We start from the raw sequence: 24,610 nt of genomic DNA, 5'->3' as shown, positions 1-24,610 counted from the left end.
TTATACAGTTGGGTTTTTACTGGAGCAATCTAGGTAAAGTACCTTGCTCAAGGGTACAGCAGCAGTGTCCCCCACCTGGGATTGAACCCACGACCCTCCAGTCAAGAGTCCAGAGCCCTAACCACTACTCCACACTGCTGCAATAACATCATTTGGCCACTAGGGGCTATAGAGCGACAGGATTCAGATGCATCACTCAAGCTAAGTTTGGATAGAAGGAGAACGTATTAGAAAAGTGATTACTTCGAATTAACGACGCCCTCAAATTAACGCCGCTCTCAATAAAGAAACGTAAAGGTATTTTTTTCTACACCTGCTCAAAAAATAGCAGGGGAGAGAATCAATCACATTTACGAGTGGAAATCTTCAAAGGGAAACGAGCCCTGATACACCCCACTGTGACAGGAGGCGCTCCCGAGACAGATTGCTTTCCTTCTTTCTTTACTATTTAGGTGTTTCTCACTTTCTTTCAGTCTTTTTCTCTCTTCCCCATCTTCTACTTTCTCTTTGTCTTTTCTCATTTCCATTCACTCTATTTCTATACTCGTTCCTTCCTTTTTCTTTTCTTTTACTCGTTCCCCCTCTTTCTTATTTCCCTGTTTCAATTTCTTTTTTCACTTTTGCCTTATTTCTCTCTTTTATTGCGTAAAACATCTGAATTTGAAATAATGAAGCGGCATTTGAATATCATAGTCCAAAATAATTGTTTTATTCTTGAGAACTAGAATAACTAAACGTTTACACGACAGTTCTTAGTCATGGAAAACTACTCGTGTTGAATTTTAGTGCAAAGCTACATAGCCACACGTGAACTGGAACTGCGTTGAAGAGGAAGGTGTCAATATCGTTGCGTTTCAAAGGTCCGCCACTAGGTGTCAGCAAAACCACAACAATCACTCTGCTGCGCACTCACAAGCCTGAAAGCAACCAAAACTTCAAAGAAAAATCAAAAGGTTAAATTAACACGGATACCGATGCCTATCGCCGCTAAATGTATGTAATTAGCAAAGAAAACGTTACAATATAATGATCTCACGGCAGACAGGCTGGTAGGGCATTCCAATACAATACAGCGATCTCACTTAAACCCAATGGATGAATGGCATTCTGTTCCAACCCTGTTCTCGTGATGTTTACAACACTGTATTGTAGGTATAGACCTACACTAATGTCGTTTAATATTTTTTTCCGTTTTAAATTACAAAATGTTGTCTATAATTTCCATTAGGGGGATTATATCAGACCCATTATTTTATACATTATTCATATTACAAAACAGCGGCCAAACGTTGAGCCGCTATGTAGATTATGACATCACAATAGCTTGTTATCACGTGTGTGATAGATGGGATGCTCATAACATTACGTCGCATGCAATCTATCGCCACACCATGTAGTGTATTAAACTCCCTATAATACTTAAACACGTTGTGATACAGTACATTATTTTAATACATTGCATATATTATTTTTTTAAAAATTTAGGATTAAGTAATACCTTCATTTTGATGCTGATTTAATTTATTTGGGGTATTTTGAAATGACTGAAGCCCTGGCGACTTATAACAACATGACATATGTAGCACATACTTGTAACCCGGACTCCCGGACCAGTTTTAACAAGGCGCGCTGTTGTGTCTGAGTCGGGCTAGCTGCCCGGTTGCCCCATACCAGCTGTCCCGTTTTGAGATGTTTGTAATAATTTGCCCCGCCTATTTCTTTACGTGTTAGGGTATTCCAAACGGTGCAATAGAATGCAGCGGCGAGAGGAACCTGTTGCTTTATTACGACACCGTGTTTCTGACAAGGGGCTGCTTGGGTGACAAAATGAAAGTTAAACGGGTCGCTTTCTTACGTCAGGGCTCCGGGTACGGGGTGCCGCCTCATGTAGAGTACACTGTAGCGGCTCTGCGGTGGCGTGGCTTAGGAAATGGGATACTGACTGCGCGTTGTTTAACAACAGTTTCTACACAGAGGCGGATCAAGGCAATGGTGAACATCGCCATGGTAAGTCTACTATAGATTATAGTGCGTTTAATAATGTTTCGCTTCTTTCCAGGTGTTACGCAGAGAGCGTTTCCCTGTAGAATGCGCGCGGTAGCTGCATGAGCCGAGTTTTAAATTTAGAAATAAACCATCAACGCGTTGTCAAGTTGATTAGTTAGTCTCTAAAAAAAAAACACGTGTTAAAATTAACACAAACGGCGTCTGGATGTGGACAAAAATTAGAGGTCGGACGATTAGGAGTTTAAACGCGTGTTGTTTTTTTTTCATTTATTTTATTTTGCGTGTCAAAATATAAGTATTTAAGAGGTATTGCTTGACATTTTAGTTTACAAAAGAAAGAAAGAAAGAGAGAAAGAAAGATGTATTTATTTGTTTTCTGGAGTGGGCATTATTCTATAAATAATGGTATTTTTTCAGAATGGTGCAGTCTTCGGTCAATCCCGATTTCATATATTTAAACAAATAGCAAATATAAACATGTGTAATTGCTATCCTATTCGTCTGTACAGACTGTATTACACAGCTGTCAATCAATTTAGTGTATCCTTGTTCTTATTTGGTAATACAATAATCTAAACAGGAAACAATATGTTTAAGAATTAAACCAATTGAAGAAACATATTATACAATATATATGGCTGGCGCTTGTTCACAGCACTGCATTTTCCATCCAGCTGCAGGACTTGTAGTCCGAAATGTCCTGATATTATTATTATTATTATTATTATTATTATTATTATTATTATTATTATTATTATTATTATTATTTCTTTATGAATTATTCACATTTCTATGGACCTACATCACCTTTTTCTTTTTGATTTTGCACCTTTTGCACCAAAAGTACAAAACACTTTGAGCCAAACATTCAGTTTTAATGGCTTACCTTGTAAGCCATTAAATGCCAACATGTTTCTTATTCAAAATGATACAATACGAAACTCCTGCTGATCTACTGTATATTCATCAAAAAAAATGTTAAAAACATGATGATAAAACAAACAAACAACGCGTTCCGACACCTAACGTGTCTCATCAAGTTCACACACAAACACAAACACACACACAACACACACTGAGACACACACAACACACACACAACACACACTGAGACACACACACAACACACACTGAGACACACACGCACACACAACACACACTGAGACACACACAACACACACTGAGACACACACAACACACACACAACACACACTGAGACACACACGCACACACAACACACACTGAGACACACACAACACACACTGAGACACACACGCACACACAACACACACTGAGACACACACAACACACACTGAGACACACACAACACACACACAACACACACTGAGACACACACGCACACACAACACACACTGAGACACACACAACACACACTGAGACACACACGCACACACAACACACACTGAGACACATACAACACACACTGAGACATACACAACACACACACAACACACACTGAGACACACACACAACACACACTGAGACACACACAACACACACACACTGAGACACACACACACACACACACACACTGAGACACACAGACACACACAACACGCACTGAGACACAGACACAAAAACACACACACGCACACAACAAACACACAGACACACACACAATGAAAAAATAAAACAAGCGCCTGGATTCGATACACATGGAAGCAATAACGTGCCGAGGAGTTCTGCAAATGTATGCCTATGCAATTCCATTGAAGGTGAAACAACTTCCACACGATTTCATTTTTTCCTCGTTGCTTTTAGTCAAAACTTGTCTTGTCCTAACTACGGACTCCTGTCCTTTGAACAGGAATGATAGCTGTGAGTATCTGAAAAGCATCCGTTTATAGGGGCTTCCATTTGAAGCTCGGAGACACGTTAACACGTGTGTCTCCGAGTGGGGGAAATAATTATATTGTTAGCTTCCCCTTCCATATTCGTTTTCAGTTGAAATGATTTGATATTTAATCGTTTTCCATAATTTCGCTCGTTTCTTAAATTCAATTCTTAAACATATTTGTATAGGCCAAACCTGAAAGCGGCAATTCAAATATATATATGGAGGCTGTGTGGTCCAGTGATTAAAGAAAAGGGCTTGTAACCAGGAGGTCCCCGGTTCAAATCCCACCTCAGCCACTGACTCATTGTGTGACCCTGGTCACTCAACCTCCTTGTGCTCCGTTTTTCGGGTGAGAGGTGGTTGTAAGTGACTCTGCAGCTGATGCATAGTTCACACACCCTAGTCTCTGTAAGTCGCCTTGGATAAAGGCGTCTACTAAATAAACAAATGTTATATATATATATATATATATATATATATATATATATATATATATATATATATATATATATATATATATATATATATATATATATATATATATATATATATGGCAGCAGTGTGGAGTAGTGGTTAGGGCTCTGGACTCTTGACTGGATTTGAAATAATGAAGCGGAATTTGAATATCATATTTGAGTACCTTGAGCAAGGTACTTTACCTAGATTGCTCCAGTAAAAACCCAACTGTATAAATGGGTAATTGTATGTAAAATAATGTGATATCTGTATAATGTGAAATAATGTATAATGTGATATCTTGTAACAATTGTAAGTCGCCCTGGATAAGGGCGTTTGCTATGAAATAAATAATAATAATAATAATAATAATAATAATAATAATAATAATAATAATAATAATAATAATAATAATATATGCCAACGTCAAAATTCCACTCAATTTTACATAGAGATTTAGTTGCGCGGGTAAAACATTTATTTTAATGTTACTGTCCTGCTTTTAGAGATCGTATATGTTGTTGTTGTTTTTTTTTTCTATTTGAATTGGCGTTTATTTAATTTGCAGGAAATTGAGGTTTATTTTTCTGGAACTCCGTTTCAAAAAAACCGTGAAAAAATGTCACATTTACGTGTTTCATTATGTTTTTTTTTTCGTGTTTTTAAATCGTCTGAATTTGAATGAATACAAAAACTGAATACGAGATTTATAAAATCTAAAACAAATTGTAGGCCTCTATAATTTAACGTTGAATGCAATCCCCTTGCCCCCTTGTATATTAAACAACTTAAATTTAAAAACGAAAGCACAACGAAAGGAACTTTTAAAGCACATTGTATTTATAAACGTTTATTCTAGTAATTTAACTGAATCTAAAACAAAACACACGATTAACCCCTCTAAATTCGAGGCCTTTTTCATCGATTTTCCAGAAGCCTTAAAATTAGATCTTAACGTCATGCTTAAACACGTTGAAGAATCAATTACGCTTAAACTGACCGAACTATTGTGTTGGTTGGACCTGTATAGTTTTTGTTTAAAAAAAGAGCAGTTTTTTTTAACTTTTCCAAAATGTAGGGGAGAATATAGGCATATGAGACTAGAGCTGTTGTGATCCGGGCCTATTGTAAAAGCGTTTGATTCCACAGTACTGTTTCAAAGAGAGTAACAAACATCTTCAAATTAGAACTTAAATTACTGATTTGCTGGTTCAAGTTTTATATATATTTGAGTTTCATTTATTAAGTATTATATACAGTAAACATACATTTAAATGACGGATATATTCAATTCAAGGCCTACAGGCATTACAATACAAGCTGATACGGGTCCATTCTGACCTTGAGCGAGTGAAAAGCAGCGTGTATCTTAAACGGAACCTTGACTATAGTGTAGCCTTAATTATAGTGTAGCCTATATAATTTGTACTTTAGATAGATAGATAGATACACACACACAATATTGTGGTAGATTTTTCACTTGTTTTAATGGTACTACAATATCTGTAAATTAACTCTGTCCTCAATTAAACACCATTTGTTTTGTTTTAACCGCTCATGGATTTCTGCTGGTAGTGTTTGCAGAGCACTGCTGACCTACACGGGCTCCAGTATTAACTCGAGCCCGCGGATCTGCGTGTACCTGTCCCAGCGGTGTCGAACAAGCACCGCTCCGGCTGACTGTTCTGGGACACTGAAAACGAGTCGAGAGCTCAACTCAAGAGCTCATACTGGCGTGACATTTTTAAATAAACAAATAAATAACCCACATTTGGATAATGCATTTTTCCACGTATCTACAGCAGTAATATCAATTCATGCACGCGGTTAAAGACAGGGGCTCGATACCAGAAGGTGCACAGTTCAAATCCCGGCTCAGCCACCGACTCACTGCTGAATATCGTTTCTTCTAACAGTCCAAAACTCGCTGTCCGGCTGTTTTAACCCGACTCTCATCCCGAACGTTGTTTCCATCATAAAATGAAACACTTTTCTGCTGTTTTCTAACAGGTGGAATGGGTGCAATTTACATGAAGGTGGCGGAATAACTATTCAGTATTGAAATTAGTACTAGTGTGGAGTAGTGGTTAGGGCTCTGGACTCTTAACCGCAGGGTCGTTGGTTCAATCTCAGGTGGGGGACACTGCTGTAATAATGTGATATCTTGTAACAATTGTAAGTCGCCCTGGATACGAGCGTCTGCTAAGAAATAAATAATAATAATAAACGAGAAACCTGTATGTTAATGACGCAAATGACTACACAATTTCTTATCTACATACGAATACATACATACATATAGAAATAACACATACATATATATATATGTGTGTGTGTGTGTGTTTATTTGGTCGTTTATTCATTTTACATTTTGGCATAAATATCCTCCATACCTGAATAACACGTGCCTGTATAATAGGATATCATATGGCATAGAATGACAGGACTGGGAGTGATACTGGTAATGCGTGACCCGTCAGGGTGCTTGACTCTAAATCCTCTTTAAGCTCATCACCTAAATACAATTTCGTAGCTTTATCCATTCGATATCTCCGTAGCACTTGCTCTTCTGTAAAGTCCAAACCGGTGGTTGTCGATACACCAGTGAGGGATACTTTGGGCTGCGATTTCATAGGCAGCTACATTATCCCCTTTCATCCTCTAAAATCGCAGCAATTCCTAGCAGCGCATTGGGCTCCATCACCATTAGGACAGTCAAAGAGTCCCTCCACACACAGCAGACCTTTCTATTGTAGCATGGAGCCTGTTTGAAATAGGTTACCATCTCCGTTAGAACGCTTTGAAACATGTGGAACCGCTTTAGATGAAAGATACTCAATCCGACCACATCAACCCGTTTAGATTTTTGCACGGGGGTTATGTTAATTGGGTACCCACTTCATTTGCATAACATTCCTCATACTGTCGGAATTGGGGGCTCGTGACTGTGCTCCTCTTTCCTAACCGTTTCTGATTTTTGCTCGGAACACGAAAGACGGAAAGTTGAAACGTCGCCACAGATGCGCTCCCCGACGGTCAGAAACGCGTTGGTATTCAGGGACACTGTGTGTGACTCTGAGCAAGTCACTTAACCTCCTTGTGCTCCGTCCTTCGGATGAGACGTCAAACAAACGAGGTCCTATTGGAAGTGACTCTGCAGCAGCGGTTCTGATGCATAGTTCACCCGCTGGTCTTTCGCTTTGGATAAAAGCGTCTTAAATGACTAAATAATAATAATAATACGCTATTTCACTTTGTAGGCCTAATAGGTTAATAAAAAAATATATAGGTTAATCACGCGCTCACGAATCGAATTATTAATAAAAAATAAATAAATAAACGATGTGTTTATTTCTTAAAATTCTCAGTTAATTCCATCAATGTGTCAAACATGTCTGAACCTTAATTATACCGTCTGTAGGAAACCAAACTAAAGCCTAGAGGGTTTTTTTTCAGGTACAGATTTACAATATCCAGTGGCTACCAGTTCGCCAGTAACCGAAACCGAATATATTTGCATCATGAATGAGGCCACAGTGTACAAACTGGGGTGGAAATGTTTTTAAATAATCTGTTGAGGTCACTGCAATAGCACGCATTGCAAACTGACTGCATTTCCAGGAGAATAACAGACACATAATCAATATAGGGCAGCAGTGTGGAGTAGTGGTTAGGGCTCTGGACTCTTGACCGGAGGGTCGTGGGTTCAATCCCAGGTGGGGGGACACTGCTGCTGTACCCTTGAGCAAGATACTTCACCTAGATTGCTCCAATAAAAACCGAACTGTATAAATGGGTAATTGTATGTAAAAATAATGTGATATCTTGTAACAATTGTAAGTCGCCCTGGATAACGGCGTCTGCTAGGAAATAAAAAATAATAATCGCCGTCCACACAACAACTACAGATATATTTTACATGTGTTTTATCCGGCTACCGCAAACCCGTCCCATAAAAATCATCCCGTAAGAAACCGGTTAACTTTTACACAAACACATATATCTGAAATGCTACCCGTGTTTTGTATAAACATCTTCTTGAATAAAATGGCTGCTTTTTGATATACTATATTGCATGCCTCTCTATAGCATAGGGCCTACAAAAATATATATTAGACTTGTTGTATATTAAATGAATATCGAAATGTGCAGACTAAATACAACGATTCATTTTGTTGTATTTCAAATGTATTTTGATATTTGGAAATTAATACAAATTATATACTGTCTGGACCAGATATGTAGGACTGAAGTCGTTGTATTTTGTAACTTTGCTCTTAATTGTACGGTTTCTTGATATGTATTTTTTGTATAGAACTGTAAGTCACCCTGGATAAGGGCGTCTGCTAAGAAATAAATAAATAAATAATAATAATAATAATAATAATAATAATCATAATAATTAATAATAATAATAATAATAATAATAATAATAATAATAATAATAATAATAATAATAATAATAATATGTAGGCCCTATAGTTATGTCATATATTACCTGCTCCTTGGAGTTTTTTTAATGGCAATAGAACGAATATTTATTATACTAACAAGTCAAACAGCAACATCTGTTTATTTATATTCATTTATAACCTATCTGTAGAAATTAATTTTAATAAATAAAATAATCCCTATAACTAACTCACATTCACGCTTGACTACATAAAGACCTCGAAAAGTATCTTCGTTTTTGTATTATTATGTTTATTTAGTGGGGTCGACTTCAATATATCTGAATAAATAAAATAAAACGAGATATTAAATATTAAACACACGCACACACACACACACAAAATCAAACTTTTTTTTTTGTTCACGGTCTTGTTGATTTGAATTGATTTTTTATGTTGTGAAAAACAGCCACGGCATTCGGGCGAGCACCCACGTTCCCGCGCAATGCGCTTTATTCCAATTCCATGACGAAGAATTTTAAAATCTGTGAGACAGGAGAAATCCACTTCACATGTTTTCTTTTAATGCGTTTCAAACACTGCGATTTAGATACCGGAGTGTAACGAAAACATGACGGGTAGTCGACAAACACATCTCTCTGAACCAACAACCAAGTTTTTAATACAGAGAGAACCGTCATGAATTTGACACCCAAATAGCTACACTTTTAAAAAGTTTGGCTTTCAGTATTGGCATTAATATTATTTTTAACAGCTGCGACATAATCGTATTCCACAATAACTCACACAATATTTTCCTGAATAGTTTAAAATTGATTTGTTTTTATTTTAACAAACCCGTTTATCTGAATGGTTGTTATTGCAATTACTCAAGGTTGAGTAGTGAGAATATTTAATTAAACTTTAATAGCAATGCAGACAGACAGGGGCGCTACAATGCAGTGGTTCTGTGTTATACTAAGGGGCAATGGTAGTACAAGTATAGGGCAGCTACAATGGGATGAGGCTGCCATTGGCAGAATGGTACCACAGCTGTATCCTTCTCAAATGATCTTCAGTGGCAATGCAGACAGACAATGCCACTACCAGGGCAATGCAACGGTTCTGAATTAGACCATGGGGCACTGGTAGCAACAGGGCAATTGCAATGGGATGAGGCTGGTAAAATGGTACCCTGTACCCTACCCAAATGATCTTCAGTGGCAATGGCACTGCAATTACAATGGTTCTGTATTATACTATGGGGCAATGATCATACAAGTATAGGGTAACTGCAATGGGATGAGGCTGCCACTAGTAGAATGGTACCACAGTATGCTAACTACATGCTAATTATCTTTAAGGGCAATACAGACAGACAGTGGCACTACAGTGGCAATAGTTCTGTACTATACTAAGGGTCAATGGTAGCACAAGTACAGGGCAGCTACAATGGTATGAGGCTATCATTGGTAGAATGGGACCACATTATGGTAACTAAATGGTATTCAGTAGTGATGCAGACAGACACTAGATCTATAATGGCAGTTTTACTCAGGGTCAATGGTAGCACTGGTACAGGGCAGCTACAATGGTATGAGGCTATCATTGGTAGAATGGGACCACATTATGGTAACTAAATGGTATTCAGTGGTGATGCAGACAGACACTAGCTCTATAATGGCAGTTTTACTCAGGGTCAATGGTAGCACCTGTACATGGCTACCTTTGAGAGTTGTGTATCTTTGAGTTTCATGCTGCCTACAGTATTTCCTATATTTGACATTAGATCTCTTTTTCAGCTACATTCCTGTTTAACCCCTAGCCTTTGGTATTTCCCTCCCTTTCATGTGCAGGACAAAAAAAGATCTAAAATTGGCTGGCTCACGTTTCCCCTCTCCAACAGCGACTGGGAATTCAATCCTCGGGCAGTAAAACTCCAAATCTCTTGTTAATTTTCTCAAGGTGTTTTTTTTCACGAGCATTTGCCATTCCTGCTTTTAAATCGGATCTTAAATTACTGAAACTAAAAATGATTAATTTTAAATACATATTTGATAACATGTTCATAATACAGCAGGTAATTGTAATGAAATGCATGCTGTAGAAACCAAGCTCCAGTGTTAAAATTCACGGATCCTTCACTTGAGATCCCTTATCTTTTTTTTGCAATCATTTTGATCTAATTTCAATTTCTCAAATACTGTTTTATATACAGACGTGCTCAAATTTGTTGGTACCCTTACAGCTCATTGAAATAATGCTTCATTCCTCCTGAAAAGTGATGAAATTAAAAGCTATTTTATCATGTATACTTGCATGCCTTTGGTATGTCATAGAATAAAGCAAAGAAGCTGTGAAAAGAGATGAATTATTGCTTATTCTACAAAGATATTCTAAAATGGCCTGGACACATTTGTTGGTACCCCTTAGAAAAGATAATAAATAATTGGATTATAGTGATATTTCAAACTAATTAGTTTCTTTAATTAGTATCACACATGTCTCCAATCTTGTAATCAGTCATTCAGCCTATTTAAATGGAGAAAAGTAGTCACTGTGCTGTTTGGTATCATTGTGTGCACCACACTGAACATGGGCCAGAGAAAGCAAAGGAGAGAGTTGTCTGAGGAGATCAGAAAGAAAATAATAGACAAGCATGGTAAAGGTAAAGGCTACAAGACCATCTCCAAGCAGCTTGATGTTCCTGTGACAATAGTTGCAAATATTATTACGAAGCTTAAGGTCCATGGAACTGTAGCCAACCTCCCTGGGCGCGGCCGCAAGAGGAAAATCGACCCCAGATTGAACAGAAGGATAGTGCAAATGGTAGAAAAAGAACCAAGGATAACTGCCAAAGAGATACAAGCTGAACTCCAAGGTGAAGGTACGTCAGTTTCTGATCGCACCATCCGTCGCTTTTTGAGCGAAAGTGGGCTCCATGGAAGAAGACCCAGGAGGACTCCACTTTTGAAAGAAAAACATAAAAAAGCCAGACTGGAATTTGCTAAAATGCATATTGACAAGCCACAATCCTTCTGGGAGAATGTCCTTTGGACAGATGAGTCAAAACTGGAGCTTTTTGGCAAGTCACATCAGCTCTATGTTCACAGACGAAAAAATGAAGCTTTCAAAGAAAAGAACACCATACCTACAGTGAAACATGGAGGAGGCTCGGTTATGTTTTGGGGCTGCTTTGCTGCGCCTGGCACAGGGTGCCTTGAATCTGTGCAGGGCACAATGAAATCTCAAGACTATCAAGGCATTCTGGAGCGAAACGTACTGCCCAGTGTCAGAAAGCTCTGTCTCAGTCGCAGGTCATGGGTCCTCCAACAGGATAATGACCCAAAACACACAGCTAAAAGCACCCAAGAATGGATAAGAACAAAACATTGGACTATTCTGAAGTGGCCTTCTATGAGTCCTGATCTGAATCCTATCGAACATCTATGGAAAGAGCTGAAACTTGCAGTCTGGAGAAGGCACCCATCAAACCTGAGACAGCTGGAGCAGTTTGCTCAGGAAGAGTGGGCCAAACTATCTGTTAACAGGTGCAGAAGTCTCATTGAGAGCTACAGAAAACATTTGATTGCAGTGATTGCCTCTAAAGGTTGTGCAACAAAATATTAGGTTAGCGGTCCCATCATTTTTGTCCATGCCATTTTCATTTGTTTTATTATTTACAATATTATGTTGAATAAAAAATCAAAAGCAAAGTCTGATTTCTATTAAATATGGAATAAACAATGGTGGATGCCAATTACTTTTGTCAGTTTCAAGTTATTTCAGAGAAAAATGTGCATTCTTCATTTTTTGTGGAGGGGTACCAACAAATTTGAGCACGTCTGTGTATATATATATCTATATATATATACACAGTACACACACACACATATATATATATATATATATATATATATATATATATATATAGTCAGCAATAAGATGCTTTGAATTTCGAGAACTGCTCTTCAGTTCTAGCTGCCTTGCCATAGACATGCATTACATATTATTATTATTAATTTCTTAGCAGACACTCTTATCCAGGGCGACTTACAATTGTTACAAGATTTCACATTATACAGATATCACATTATTTTTACATACAATTACCCATTTATACAGTTGGGTTTTTACTGGAGCAATCTAGGTAAAGTACCTTGCTCAAGGGTACAACAGCAGTGTCCCCCACTGGGGCTTGAACCCACAACCCTCCGGTCAAGAGTCCAGAGCCCTAACCACTACTCCAAACTAGTCAGTGGTTCTCTTCTGGTTTTTATTCCAACTGAGCTCTCAATTACTTAATAGAACCCTAACAACTAATCATTTGCCTAATCTGAGCTCTTAAATTATTTTAAACAGATGGAGATTTCAAGTTAAATATAAAATTGTATAAGGAACTTGAAATCTCCAATTTCTTATAAGCCACACAATTGAAAAAGTCAAATTAAGCAAATTATTTGTTCAGTTGAGGGTTCAATTAAGTAATTGAGAGCTCGGTTGGAACAGTTGGACGAGGATTGAGAACCACTGGGCTAGATCAACTGGTGTCTTTTTAGAAGAGATAGAAGAGACATCTACTGATCAGCCAGTTTTCTTTTGATTTGCTGGCAATTTACTGCTGTCCACAAGATGGTGCTGCACTTATAATACAAAGAGTCTTTGGATGATCTGGCCTACATTATGACCTATTGTAAGTGACTCTGCATATAATGCACAGTGCTGTAACTCCAGCTGTCTCTGTGCTGAAACTCCAGCCTGCTCTCCCCACGGCTGAAGGCTAATTGTGTTCATGCCTTCCCCACAGAGACAGTTTACTCATCCCTGCTGACTTTGCTGGAACTCTCGCACGCTTGTTAGGAACGCATCAATCTCAGGCACTTAGGAACATTCCCTTGAGAGACAGGGGAGAGGAGAGGGGAGGCGAAAAGGGGAAGAAGAATTATAAAGAAAACTAAAAACTAAAAAAACATTACGGATTTAAAACTGACAAAGAAATTCTCGGTAAACATGAATTTTAAAACTTTAAAAAAAGAAAAGAAACTGAAACGATATTCTGCAACAATGTGATGCACGTGGAATGATATGTTTGAGATTAAACCAGAGTGAGGTATCACTGCAATAAACATGTTTTACACATTAAAAAAAAAATCTTCACAAGAATATGTATCAAGGAACTTCTATAGAGAAATATTACGAGACGCATAAAAATGATGGATGTGCAGCATGTCATGTTACAGCAGCTGCTTTCTCTTCACACTGTATAAAACATGCCTGTCATTCCTGAGCCTTCAAGGATTAGGGGCTCAAGAAATATTAGGTAAAACTAGGAGAAACTGAATCAGAGAAGCGCTTCAGCTGCCTTCATCAGTGTTATTGAAACTAGAAGAAACTGAGTCAAGCAGACCAGCGTTTGGGCTCTAGTGCCTTCATCAGTGTTATTGAAACTAGAAGAGACTGAGTCAAGCAGACCAGCGTTTGGGCTCTAGTGCCTTCATCAGTTATTGAAAGTAGAAGTGACTGAGTCAAGCAGACCAGCGTTTGGGCTCTAGTGCCTTTATAAGTGTTATTGAAACTAGAAGAGACTGAGTCAAGCAGACAAGTGTTTGGGCTCTAGTGCCTTCATCAGTGTTATTGAAACTAGAAGAGACTGAGTCAAGCAGACAAGTGTTTGTGCTCTAGTGCATTGGGGTTACTGATCCGTTTTCCTGATTCTCTCCCCCTCCCTCTCACTTCTGCTCTTGTTGTCCCTCAGCACCGATGATATCCCGCCATGGCCGGACTCCTCTGCTTTCCTTTTCCTTCCTTCCCTCTACTCCTCCTCTTACTTTCTCGCTCCATCCTGTCCCACGCCCCTTTGCGCTGGACTGTGGCGGCCTCTCAGGACCCCTGCGACGACGGGCAAGGAGGGCCGAATCACTGCCTGCCCGAATTCATCAACGCGGCCTTCGGGAGATCAGTTGAGACCCGTGGAGAGGAACCAGGAATCTCTGAAAACGTCACGTCGCTTACCGACCTGCACAACCCTCACAACCTGACCTGCGTCCACAGGAGAACAAACCAGGACCATACCCTGACCATCTCCCTGGGGCGCAGATTTGAGTTGACTTATATCAGCCTGCAGTTCTGCTCTGGGTTGCAGAACTTCATCTGGTCCGTCTCCATTCTCAAGTCCATGGATTTTGGGAAAACCTGGAGACCTTTTCAGTTCTACTCCCCTCACTGTCTGGCCCAGTTTGGCCGCCCAGCTCAGACAGTGGTCCCGTCAAGGACCCAAGAAAGCGAGGCCCTGTGTTCGGACCCCCGGCCCCTGCAGCAGCACAGAGGAGGGATGGTCCTGGCTTTCGCAATCTTGGATGGGCGACCCTCCGCCTCAGATTACGACTTCAGTTCCATTCTACAAGACTGGGCCACTGCTACAGATATCAGGATAGTTTTCCACAAGGTCTCAGATTCCCCAGGTGGAACGGGGGTTCGGCTTCGGGACACAGAAGCAGGGTCTAGCAGAAGTAGGGAGGGGCTAGGTGGAAAGAGGCGAGCCTCCAGGAGAGGAGATGGGGTGAGGTTTGGAGGTAAAGAGAAGATGAAGAATTCAATTGATTTTCTTGATGTAATGAAGGAGGAGCTAGGGAACAGGAAGTCAAGCGGAATTAGGAGGGGGTTGAAAAGGGCAGAGGCAGGGCTTGAAGTTAAAGAGACTCCAGGAAGGAGGAACAAGAAAACGGCCACCAGAGGTAACTGTTAATTTACTACGAGTGAAATAACTCCAGTACTGCATGAACAGTAAGGGAGTAATCTGTTTATATAACAAGCACTGACTGATGGAGAAGAAAGCATGCTTAAACCCAGCTGAACAGAATCACTTTCCTTTAGATCCAGCTCCATATCTGCTTAGCAGCATGAACACCCATCCAGTAATTACGTGATTGGGTTTGAATGAATGGAGGATAGATTCCAAAATGATATCCAGTTAAAAAAAATGTAAAAAATTAACTCTTTAGTGTTGAATACAAGAGTTAGCTCTCTTTAAAAAGGGACAGTAACAATGTAACTAGTGCTAATAAGAGGGTAATAAGGTTGTACAGCCTTGGTTAGCACTCTTTAAAGGGGGATCAGTGATAAAGTTGCTAATAGGGGTAAGGGAATGGATTGCTTATCTCACTGTTAATTCTATAACACTGCACTCCTAGGTGATGCTGCAGAGATGTCAGTGCCGAGCGCCCCCTGGCTGTCCCTCTCGGATGTGCAGGTGGGGGGCCGCTGTAAGTGTAACGGGCACGCCTCGCGCTGCAGGCGAGATCCCAAGGGTGAGGCAGCGTGCGAGTGTCGACACAACACGGCCGGGCCCGACTGTGACGTCTGCAAACCGTTCTACTGCGACCGTCCCTGGCAAAGAGCCAGCCCCGGACAGCCACACCACTGCGTCTGTGAGTGAGAATAACACTGCCCTGTGTGTCTGTCTGTCTGTGAGTGAGTGAGCACAACACAGCCCTGTGTGTCTCTCTGTCTGTCTGTGAGTGAGTGAACACAACACAGCCCTGTATGTCTTTCTGTCTGTCTGTGAGTGACTGACAGGCTAACACCGCCCTGTCTGTCTGTCTGTCTATGAGTAAGAGGAACAAGCCCCTCTGCCTGTCTGGGAACACTATACGGTGTCAATGAGTGAGCAGAACAACACAGCACAGCACTATCTGTCTGTGGTGAGGAACCTGTCAGTATGTGGAGTGAGGACACTACCCTGCTTGTCTCTGTCTACCAGCCCGTGTTGCCTAAGTTCCGCTGCAGGTGTTGAGATTTTCTCAGACTCATCTCTCACACTCCATGTGTTCAACCTCCTGACCCCTCCCTGACCCAGCAGTGACCTTTCACCTCTCTGACACCTCTCAGATGGTAAATTAACAAAAACAGGTGAGAGAATGGGAGCGAGAAGGGAGAGAGAGAGAGGGATAAAGAGTGAAAGAAAATAATCTTTTTCAATTAGTTACGTAGTTTTTTTTTTTTAACCTGTCCAGTACACAGGGAAATGCTTGTATTTGTATACATTTATAATCCAGTGCGCTGGCATTGCCTGCTGTGTGCTGAGCAGAGCCTCGTTGTGCTATACTATACACTGGACAATGCTGGCAGGACCACACTATATAACACTGTAAAGTTCTCATCTAGTGTCTTAGGCTGGCATTGCCTGCTGAGTGCTGGGCAGAGCCTCGCTGTACTCTCCTGTACCCTGGGAAATGAACATGTAACAGCACTATAAAACTAAAGAGCTACAGCAACCAAAAATATGAATTAAAAATATAATGCCGTACTCCAGGATTGCCTCGTGTCCTGAGCACAATGCTCTCACGTGTAATAGAATGACTCTGAAAGGCTAGCACAGTTTTAATAAGTAGTTCACTGGCTCTGAATCCTGTTCCCTGTGCTGTTTCTCCTCAGCCTGTCAGTGTAACCTCCACTCCACTAGGTGTCGCTTCAACATGGAGTTGTACCAGCTCTCAGGCCGGAGAAGTGGGGGGGTGTGTCTGGGCTGCCGTCACAACACGGCTGGGCGACACTGTCACTACTGCAAAGAAGGCTTCACTCGAGACCAAACCAAACCACTCACTCACCGCAAAGCCTGCAAACGTGAGTACTAGCATTGTTACTGAGGTAACACGAGAAGAAACCGAGTCAAGCAGACAAGTGTTTCAGCTACTGCCTTCATGTCATTAAAACTAGAAGAAACTGAGTCTAGTAACCAACCAACTTGTAGTTTCACCTCAATAACACGATGAAGGCACTCGCCGAAATGTCAGTCTGCTTGACTCAGTTTCTTTTAGTTTCAATAACACTGATGAAGGCACTAGAGCCCAAACGCTGGTCTGCTTGACTCAGTCTCTTCTAGTTTCAATAACACTGAAGAAGGCAATAGAGCCCAAACGCTGGTCTGCTTGACTCAGTCTCTTCTAGTTTCAGTAACACTGATGAAGGCACTAGAGCCCGAACGCTGGTCTGCTTGACTCAGTCTCTTCTAGTTTCAATAACACTGAAGAAGGCACTGGCTGAAACGCTTCTCTGCTCTCAGTTTCTTCTAGATTCACATGTGAGTCTGTGGTGTATTCTGGGTGCTCTGGGTGTCGTCTTATTGTCTCCCTGGTTCTCTCTCCCCAGCTTGCTCGTGTCACCCAGTGGGTGCTTTGGAGAAGGGGTGTAACCAGACCTCGGGACAGTGTCGCTGCCGAGACGGGGTGACGGGACTGACCTGTAACCGTTGCGCCCCGGGATACCAGCAGAGTCGATCCCCACTGAGACCCTGCACACGTGAGCATAGCGCCCCCTAGCGCAATGTTGTGATGTCTATCAACAGTGTGCACAAATCAATATAGAATGAGAAGCAGCAAGTAAATGTTTAACCACAATTTGATAAGCGACTCTCCAGACAGACACCTCCATAAATCCCCAGAATCTGATGCTAAATAATGTTAATAACATGTTTCATGACATCTGGATAAGCGCTTCTCCAGCTATATAGAGAAATGTGTGACATACGTGCGCACGACCGCCTCCACTATAACTCCCTCGCATGGGATAACAAGAGGAATGTAAAGCCTTGCTTAGCACTGCTTTAAAGACCAGTGATAATCTTGCCAGTGCTAATAAGAGGTAACAAATTGGATTTTAAAGCCTTCTTAGCATGCCTTTAAAGAGGGGCAATGGTAATGCTGGTTGAGCTAATAAGGAATGGATTGTAAAGCCTTGCTTAGCAGAGTCTTGACCCTCCAGCTGTAGAATGATTCAAAAGCGAAGTGACCCCGCGGCTTTTGGAACTCTGTCAGTCAATCATACCCAGCAGTGTCAGTGGGAGGTCCTTGTACACATTCCTGCCCTGGACTGGAGGGTCCACACGCATAGAGAGTGGGGGCCAATGCAAAGTTGGATTCAGGTCTCCGGAAAGCGCAAAGTGGCCACCAGCCCCACACACACATTCAGAACATTTAAAATAAATGTTATTCATAGTGCTGGTTTGTACTGTTTAGCTATTTTGTATTAGGCAGTAAGCCACTAAGTTTTGAAGGGAGATTATCCACAACTATTAAACACTCAACAGAGCTGAATTAAGAAATAATAAAAGAAACTAAAATTCAATAACAAAAGTTTTGACTAGAAGACTTTTTCAATGTCTTCAAATGTGGTGAAGGCACTGAACTTGTAGTCGAAGTGTTTGTCGTTGAATTTTTCTTTTATTATTTTTTGTAGGGAGATTAAAGATTGCTACGGGACCCGCGCTAATGTATTCTTCTTCTTTATTATTATTATTATTTATTTCTTAGCAGACGCCCTTATCCAGGGCGACTTACAATCGTAAGCAAATACATTTCAAGTGTTACAATACAAGTAATACAATAAGAGCAAGAAATACAATAACTTTTGTTCAAGCAAAGTACAAGTGTGACAAACCACAATTCAATAATACAGCAGATAATAGTGATAGTGAGAGGAGACATGTTTGAGAGAGCTATTGAGGCCACAGAGGGGGCTTTTAAACTTTTAAAAAGTTAACTGAAAACGAAAGTGATAATGATATACAAAGTGAATCTAAACAAGAAGAGAAGACATTAGTAAAGACAACTGTGATAATGAATGCAAAGTAGAAAAAAACCCTTATGGGATTGGATACAATAAGACTGCAGCAATAGACAAGTTCTGCAAATATACCCCTTGTGGTGGTTCCATTAAAGATGAAAGAACTTCCACTGCAAAATATTTCATTTATGGTCGTCACTTGTAGGCAAAATTGCCATCTTATCAGAAGCAGAACCAGGGGTTTAAAAAAATGCATTTAGTACATTTAGTGTGCCTGGTAAATAATGATCTGTGCAGAAACAGCACTACAGAGTGATACAGAACACATGTTACAGGATATTAAACATGAAATAAATTAAATATTATGACAATATAGGTGATAAACAGCAGCCTTATAATTCCATTGCAGGGTACTGCTCAGTGCGGCGTGGTTTCATTTTGACTCTGTTTGTCTCTTTAGGAATCGAGGAAATAGTCACAACTACTCCAGCCTACCCACCTCAACACAGCCTGGGTAAGTGACTGGCAATGGGGAGAGTAAACTAAACTGATCCACTCTATAGAAAACGCCAACATTGAGGTTCTGTGAATAGGGCCTTTTACGAGAAATCTTACCAGGAATAAAATAAGCAGGTTTATTTGTTTAAAAATCCATTTCTGAACCATTCTCTGTTACAGCGGCCGCTCTGAGCCTTCTGAACTGGTGTTTTTATTTGCTGACACATTGCTAGGGAGGGGTTATTGAAGAACTTTTTGTAAAATGTGCCTAAAAGTGGTGTGATCTGGTGCATTCTGGGAGCCAGTTACAATAAGTGTGGCAATGTACAGATACATTTAAGACCTGTCCCTTTCCTATCTCTTAACCTGTAATTAACTCAGTGGTGTACAACACTCCCTGCTGAACTTATAGTTACCCAGTTAAACTTTTCATTTTGAATATGTCTTCCTAACTCTGAAAAACTGTAGTTCAGGCCGCCACACACCCTGGTGCGTTCAACAGCAGAGCGCTCTCTCCTGGCGCCCCGTGTCATATGTTAGCAATTATTGAACAGTTAGGAGCGAGAAGTTTCACAATAGCACGCAATACATTGCTGTGCATTAAAACAGTTTCTTTAAGCGAGTTTAGCCATTTTTGTATATTTGTTTATATATGGCGAAACACGTTTTAATTTCATACTTTTAAAATCGGAAAACAACAAACGACTTGATTGTCATTTATGTATTTATCTTTTAAGATTAGAAAGTGAAAAAAGCAAAAATTGGTCAGAATACACGAACATACTTCCATAAATTCCTTACAGTAACAAATAGAGTATTAATTGTTTGTCGCTGTGTGGCATTTTCCTACATTATGATTGTCCATGTATTTTCTACATACAATGAAAAGGCTCAAATGATCAGTTAAAAACCAAAGATTAAAATAAAGTTAAACTTACCTAGGTATGCTGGTATTGATAAGTTATACTAACTCGAAGATACTTTTAAAAGATTAATTAATTAAAATCATGCGCCAACTTCGCTGCCGTCAGCTCTGTTTCTGAGTCTCTGAGGTAACTAATGCAAGCTCGAGGAGGGTTGAAGCTGGGCTTTGCGCGCCATAACAGCTAGCTCGCGCATGAAAACACAACAGCAGTCGTTCTGTGCGCGTGTTATTATTAAACATTATAAATCATTCAAACTCTCTCAACCAATCAAAATGCTGGATTGACGAAGTTTCCTACAGTCCGCATAAAATGCTGAAGGGGGGTTCCATCGACAGCACAAACACCTTTAACAAACGTTATTAATACGCATCAAAACAACAGCACTATTGGTGTGTCTGTATGAGACAAAATTTGTTCAAATGTATTCAAATTAGGTTCGGGCTTTTAGATATATTATTACAAATAATAACTGAATTACGCCTAAATATGTAAATATACACACACGCAAATCTATGGTTTAATTATAGATAGATATTATTTAAACCATATTGTATGTTTTATTGGTTTTACTGTGAATGTTATGTATTTAATCACGCGCAGATCTATGTAATATAAAGCATCCAGAGATGATAAATAAGAAAAAAACAAGAAAAATATCAACATTACTTTTACATACCAATAAAAAACGCACAAATATATTTGTGTTTTACTCTTCACTCTGAATCGCGAAACGAAATCGCCACGTGACTCGTTTAGGTCTATAGGTGCGAAATTTGCCATGAAACCGCCAGTGATCTGTTATCATAAGCAAATTCTCTGCCTCTCATTGAGAGACGTGCATTCCAGGTTTGTGAGTGGCGCCCTCTGGTGGCTCATAGCTAGAACGACTCCTGTCTGGTTGCTGAAATAATATTTTTGGCTGAAGTGACAAAGAGATTTTAAACAGTGTCAGGTCTGAATACAAACACTCATTTGTTACGTGGCTCACATATTCACACGTCTCTACATTCAACATGTTTAAATGATTGTGCATTGATCCCGTTCATATAGTGAGTCAGGACCCCATATCTCAGGAGATTCTCTGTGATTCTGTGTTCCAGGAGGCGAGTGCAGCGCATACTGCCAGCCGACTCATGGGAGAGTGAGGATGAACCTGAGGACCTACTGTCAGAAAGACTACGGTGAGACCTGCGTTACCCGCAACATGCTCACTGGCCCCTTTAAAGACAGTGCTAACCAAGGCTTAAACCTGTCTCTGACCTCTTATTACCTCTAGCAACATTATCACCAGTCCTTTTAAAAGAACTGTTCACAACCAAGGATTGAAAATCGATTTCTTACCCCTTATTATCACTAGTCCCTTTAAAAGAACTGTTAACCACCAAGGATTGAAAATCGATTTCTTACCCCTTATTAGCACTAGCAACATTATCACTGGCCCCCTGTTTAAAAGAGCTCTAACCAAGGCTTAAAATCCATTCCTTACCTCTTATGAGCACCAGCAACAATACCCATGGTCCCCGTTTGAAAGGAGTGCTAAACAAGGCTTTAAAATGAGTCTTATAAGCACTAGCCCCATTATCTCTGGTTCCCCTTTAAAAGATGACCTTATTCTTATTAGAAACATTCTGAGCACAGTGATCTGACCCCCATAGTGAAGGAGTGTGATTCCCGTGTGTCTCTGCAGTGCTGAAGGTGCAGGTGCAGGCTATGGTGCGCTCCGGACCCTGGTGGCACTTCTCCGTGTCTGTGCAGTCGGTGTTCCGCCGCGGGACGCCTGGAATTCGGAAGGGGATTCGGGCAGTGTGGGTGCCGGAGCGGGACCTGGCCTGTGGCTGCCCCCCCTTGCAGGTGGGCCGCACCTACCTGCTGATCAGCTCCGAGATCGGGCCGGATGAGAACCGCGTCGTAGCCGACCGGACTTCACTGGCACTGCCCTGGAGGGACCACTGGAGCCCCAAACTGAGAGGCTTCAGGAACCAGGACAGACGGGGCCGATGCAGGGCTGAAGGACCCCACAAACCCAGAACACGACCCACCGAACCCCCAAACTGAAACTGTGCTGTGGGGTGACCCCCAGAGTCACTGAAGATGGAAGAGACTTCAAAAAAATGTTTATTAAACAGACCCCGAGAGACAGCGACTTCATACTGGTATAGAAGTTATTGTAGCCAACTCCGTAAATCCTATCTGTTTGTGCAGATCTATTCAAATGTGCAGTTTTGAAAGAAACACGTGTTATAAAACAGAATATCTGGTAAGCTAAATACATCTGTTTCCAAACCATGTTTTTAAATGGTGTTGCGCTTCCTAGGCTGTTGCATAGCTCCTTTCCTGTCATTGACCAATCAGCTGCTTCCCCTAATGATTGACATGCTTTTAGTCAGTACCCTGCTTGACCTAGGAAGTGCAAGTGTAACAGATCTCCTGAGAGTAAGACATGGAAACTGAGAACTTCCTTTACCCTGGTGTTGTACTTGATAAGACGGTTTATAATGAGAATGCACGTTTGCTGTGACAGGTGTTTCTTTCAAAACTTTGAGAGCTATGTAGCTCACGGTAAGACTTCTGGAATTTGCTGACTTTAACAAATAGATTATTTTTTGTTTTAGATATGTATCATTTTTCAGTCTCTGCATCCTGGTGTAACAGTTTACAGCACCCCAGTGGCCTCAGTAGAGCACTTAGAATCATGTCTAACTTCTAAGAACACAAGAGTGCAACCATTAACCTGCCCCCTCCACACCAACACTCTGCCCTCTAGTGGCTGTAAAAAATACTACATGTTGTTCTATTTGCTGTTTCTTACTGATGTGTTTCATACATCCACTGGGGGCAGTGTTGCCAACACACCCGCTAGTGGTCTATAAAGCAGTTACATTGGGAGATCAGCAAAGATTGGGAATGCAATTGCATGATGTGGTTTAATTAATTTCCGTGTTCTCTCTGCTTCTCTCTGACCGCATGATCTTCCACACCTTTGCGATAACACGGAAAGGACAGCTTGCATTTTTGTGCTTGAAACTGTGTATTTATTTGAGTGTATTTTTTTGTGATTGTTTAATAAACATGATTTGCCAAACACGCTTATATTACTCCTGTTAACATCACCCTCCACTTATAATGACCACACTGAAATATCCTGGGTAGACTATAATGGGACTCAATGGAGACAAGGTCCTGATGATAGTCATCAGACTCACAACTGGTTTCCACCCTGCGCAATGTATACAGCATAAGATTAGAAGGTTTACATGAACTGCAGGTAGAGTATTGAAATGTTGCTTCATTTCAAAAACAAGACCACCTCAGAAATAAGTTACATGTTGCTCACAAGGTTTCACATTTTCCTATATGAAAAACGCACACGTTATAGTAAATTTTAATTTGTTTTTTAATGCTAAGCTGTTAGTGAAGAATAATTATCGAGTGCTCCTTTAAGGCTACAATTTTTTGGTCAGCTTTGTAAGTTCGCACGAAGTCTCTAAGTTGACATTGAAAACATGTCAGTCATACGACATGTGCTCAAACGTGAACTCCACTGTGCAGTGTGAAGGAGCTCCCAGCCGGCAGTGCAGGGGTTAACTCCGCTGTGCCGTGTCGGATTCCCTCAACATGAGTTCACTGTGAACTCTGTCTTGTTTCCTGTGAACCGGCACTAATTTTATTTTCAGTGGCCCCACACCGTGCAAATTGGCATCTGTGCTAAACATCTCCCAGCGTCCGCCTCCCCCTTTCCTCCTACCCTCTCCCACCCTCCACACAGCACCCAGCCAGGGAGCATGACCTCCCTACCACCCCAACCCACCACACAGCACCCAGCCAGATAGCCTGAACTCCCTCCCACCCCAACCCACCACACAGCACCCAGCCAGGGAGCCTGACCTCCCTACCACCCCAACCCACCACACCGC

General features: G+C 40.7%; 1 protein-coding gene across 2 annotated transcripts; it reads left to right on the top strand.

Moving 5' to 3' along the window:
• Nucleotides 1-1,780: 1,780 nt before the first annotated feature.
• On the top strand, nt 1,781-23,778 carry LOC117404489 (netrin-1). 2 transcript variants are annotated; one of them, XM_059015521.1, is made up of 8 exons: nt 1,781-2,007; nt 14,468-15,446; nt 15,903-16,139; nt 17,146-17,334; nt 17,860-18,009; nt 19,733-19,786; nt 21,747-21,877; nt 22,384-22,482. In XM_059015521.1, the coding sequence occupies exons 2-7, from the start codon at nt 14,486-14,488 to the stop codon at nt 21,839-21,841; spliced, it is 1,686 nt and encodes a 561-aa protein (XP_058871504.1). In that variant the 5' UTR covers nt 1,781-2,007; nt 14,468-14,485; the 3' UTR covers nt 21,842-21,877; nt 22,384-22,482. The 2 variants fall into 2 exon arrangements, with proteins under 2 accessions (XP_058871504.1, XP_058871503.1); XM_059015520.1 differs by having other exon boundaries at nt 1,789-2,007; nt 21,797-21,877; nt 22,384-23,778.
• The last annotated feature ends 832 nt before the right edge of the window (nt 23,779-24,610 follow it).

The sequence above is a fragment of the Acipenser ruthenus genome, chromosome 50 (assembly GCF_902713425.1).
Source record: "Acipenser ruthenus chromosome 50, fAciRut3.2 maternal haplotype, whole genome shotgun sequence".
NCBI classification, from domain to species: Eukaryota; Metazoa; Chordata; class Actinopteri; order Acipenseriformes; family Acipenseridae; genus Acipenser; species Acipenser ruthenus.
The sequence above is the reverse complement of the archived record's forward strand: the minus strand, read 5'-3'. Positions and strand labels throughout refer to the sequence as shown.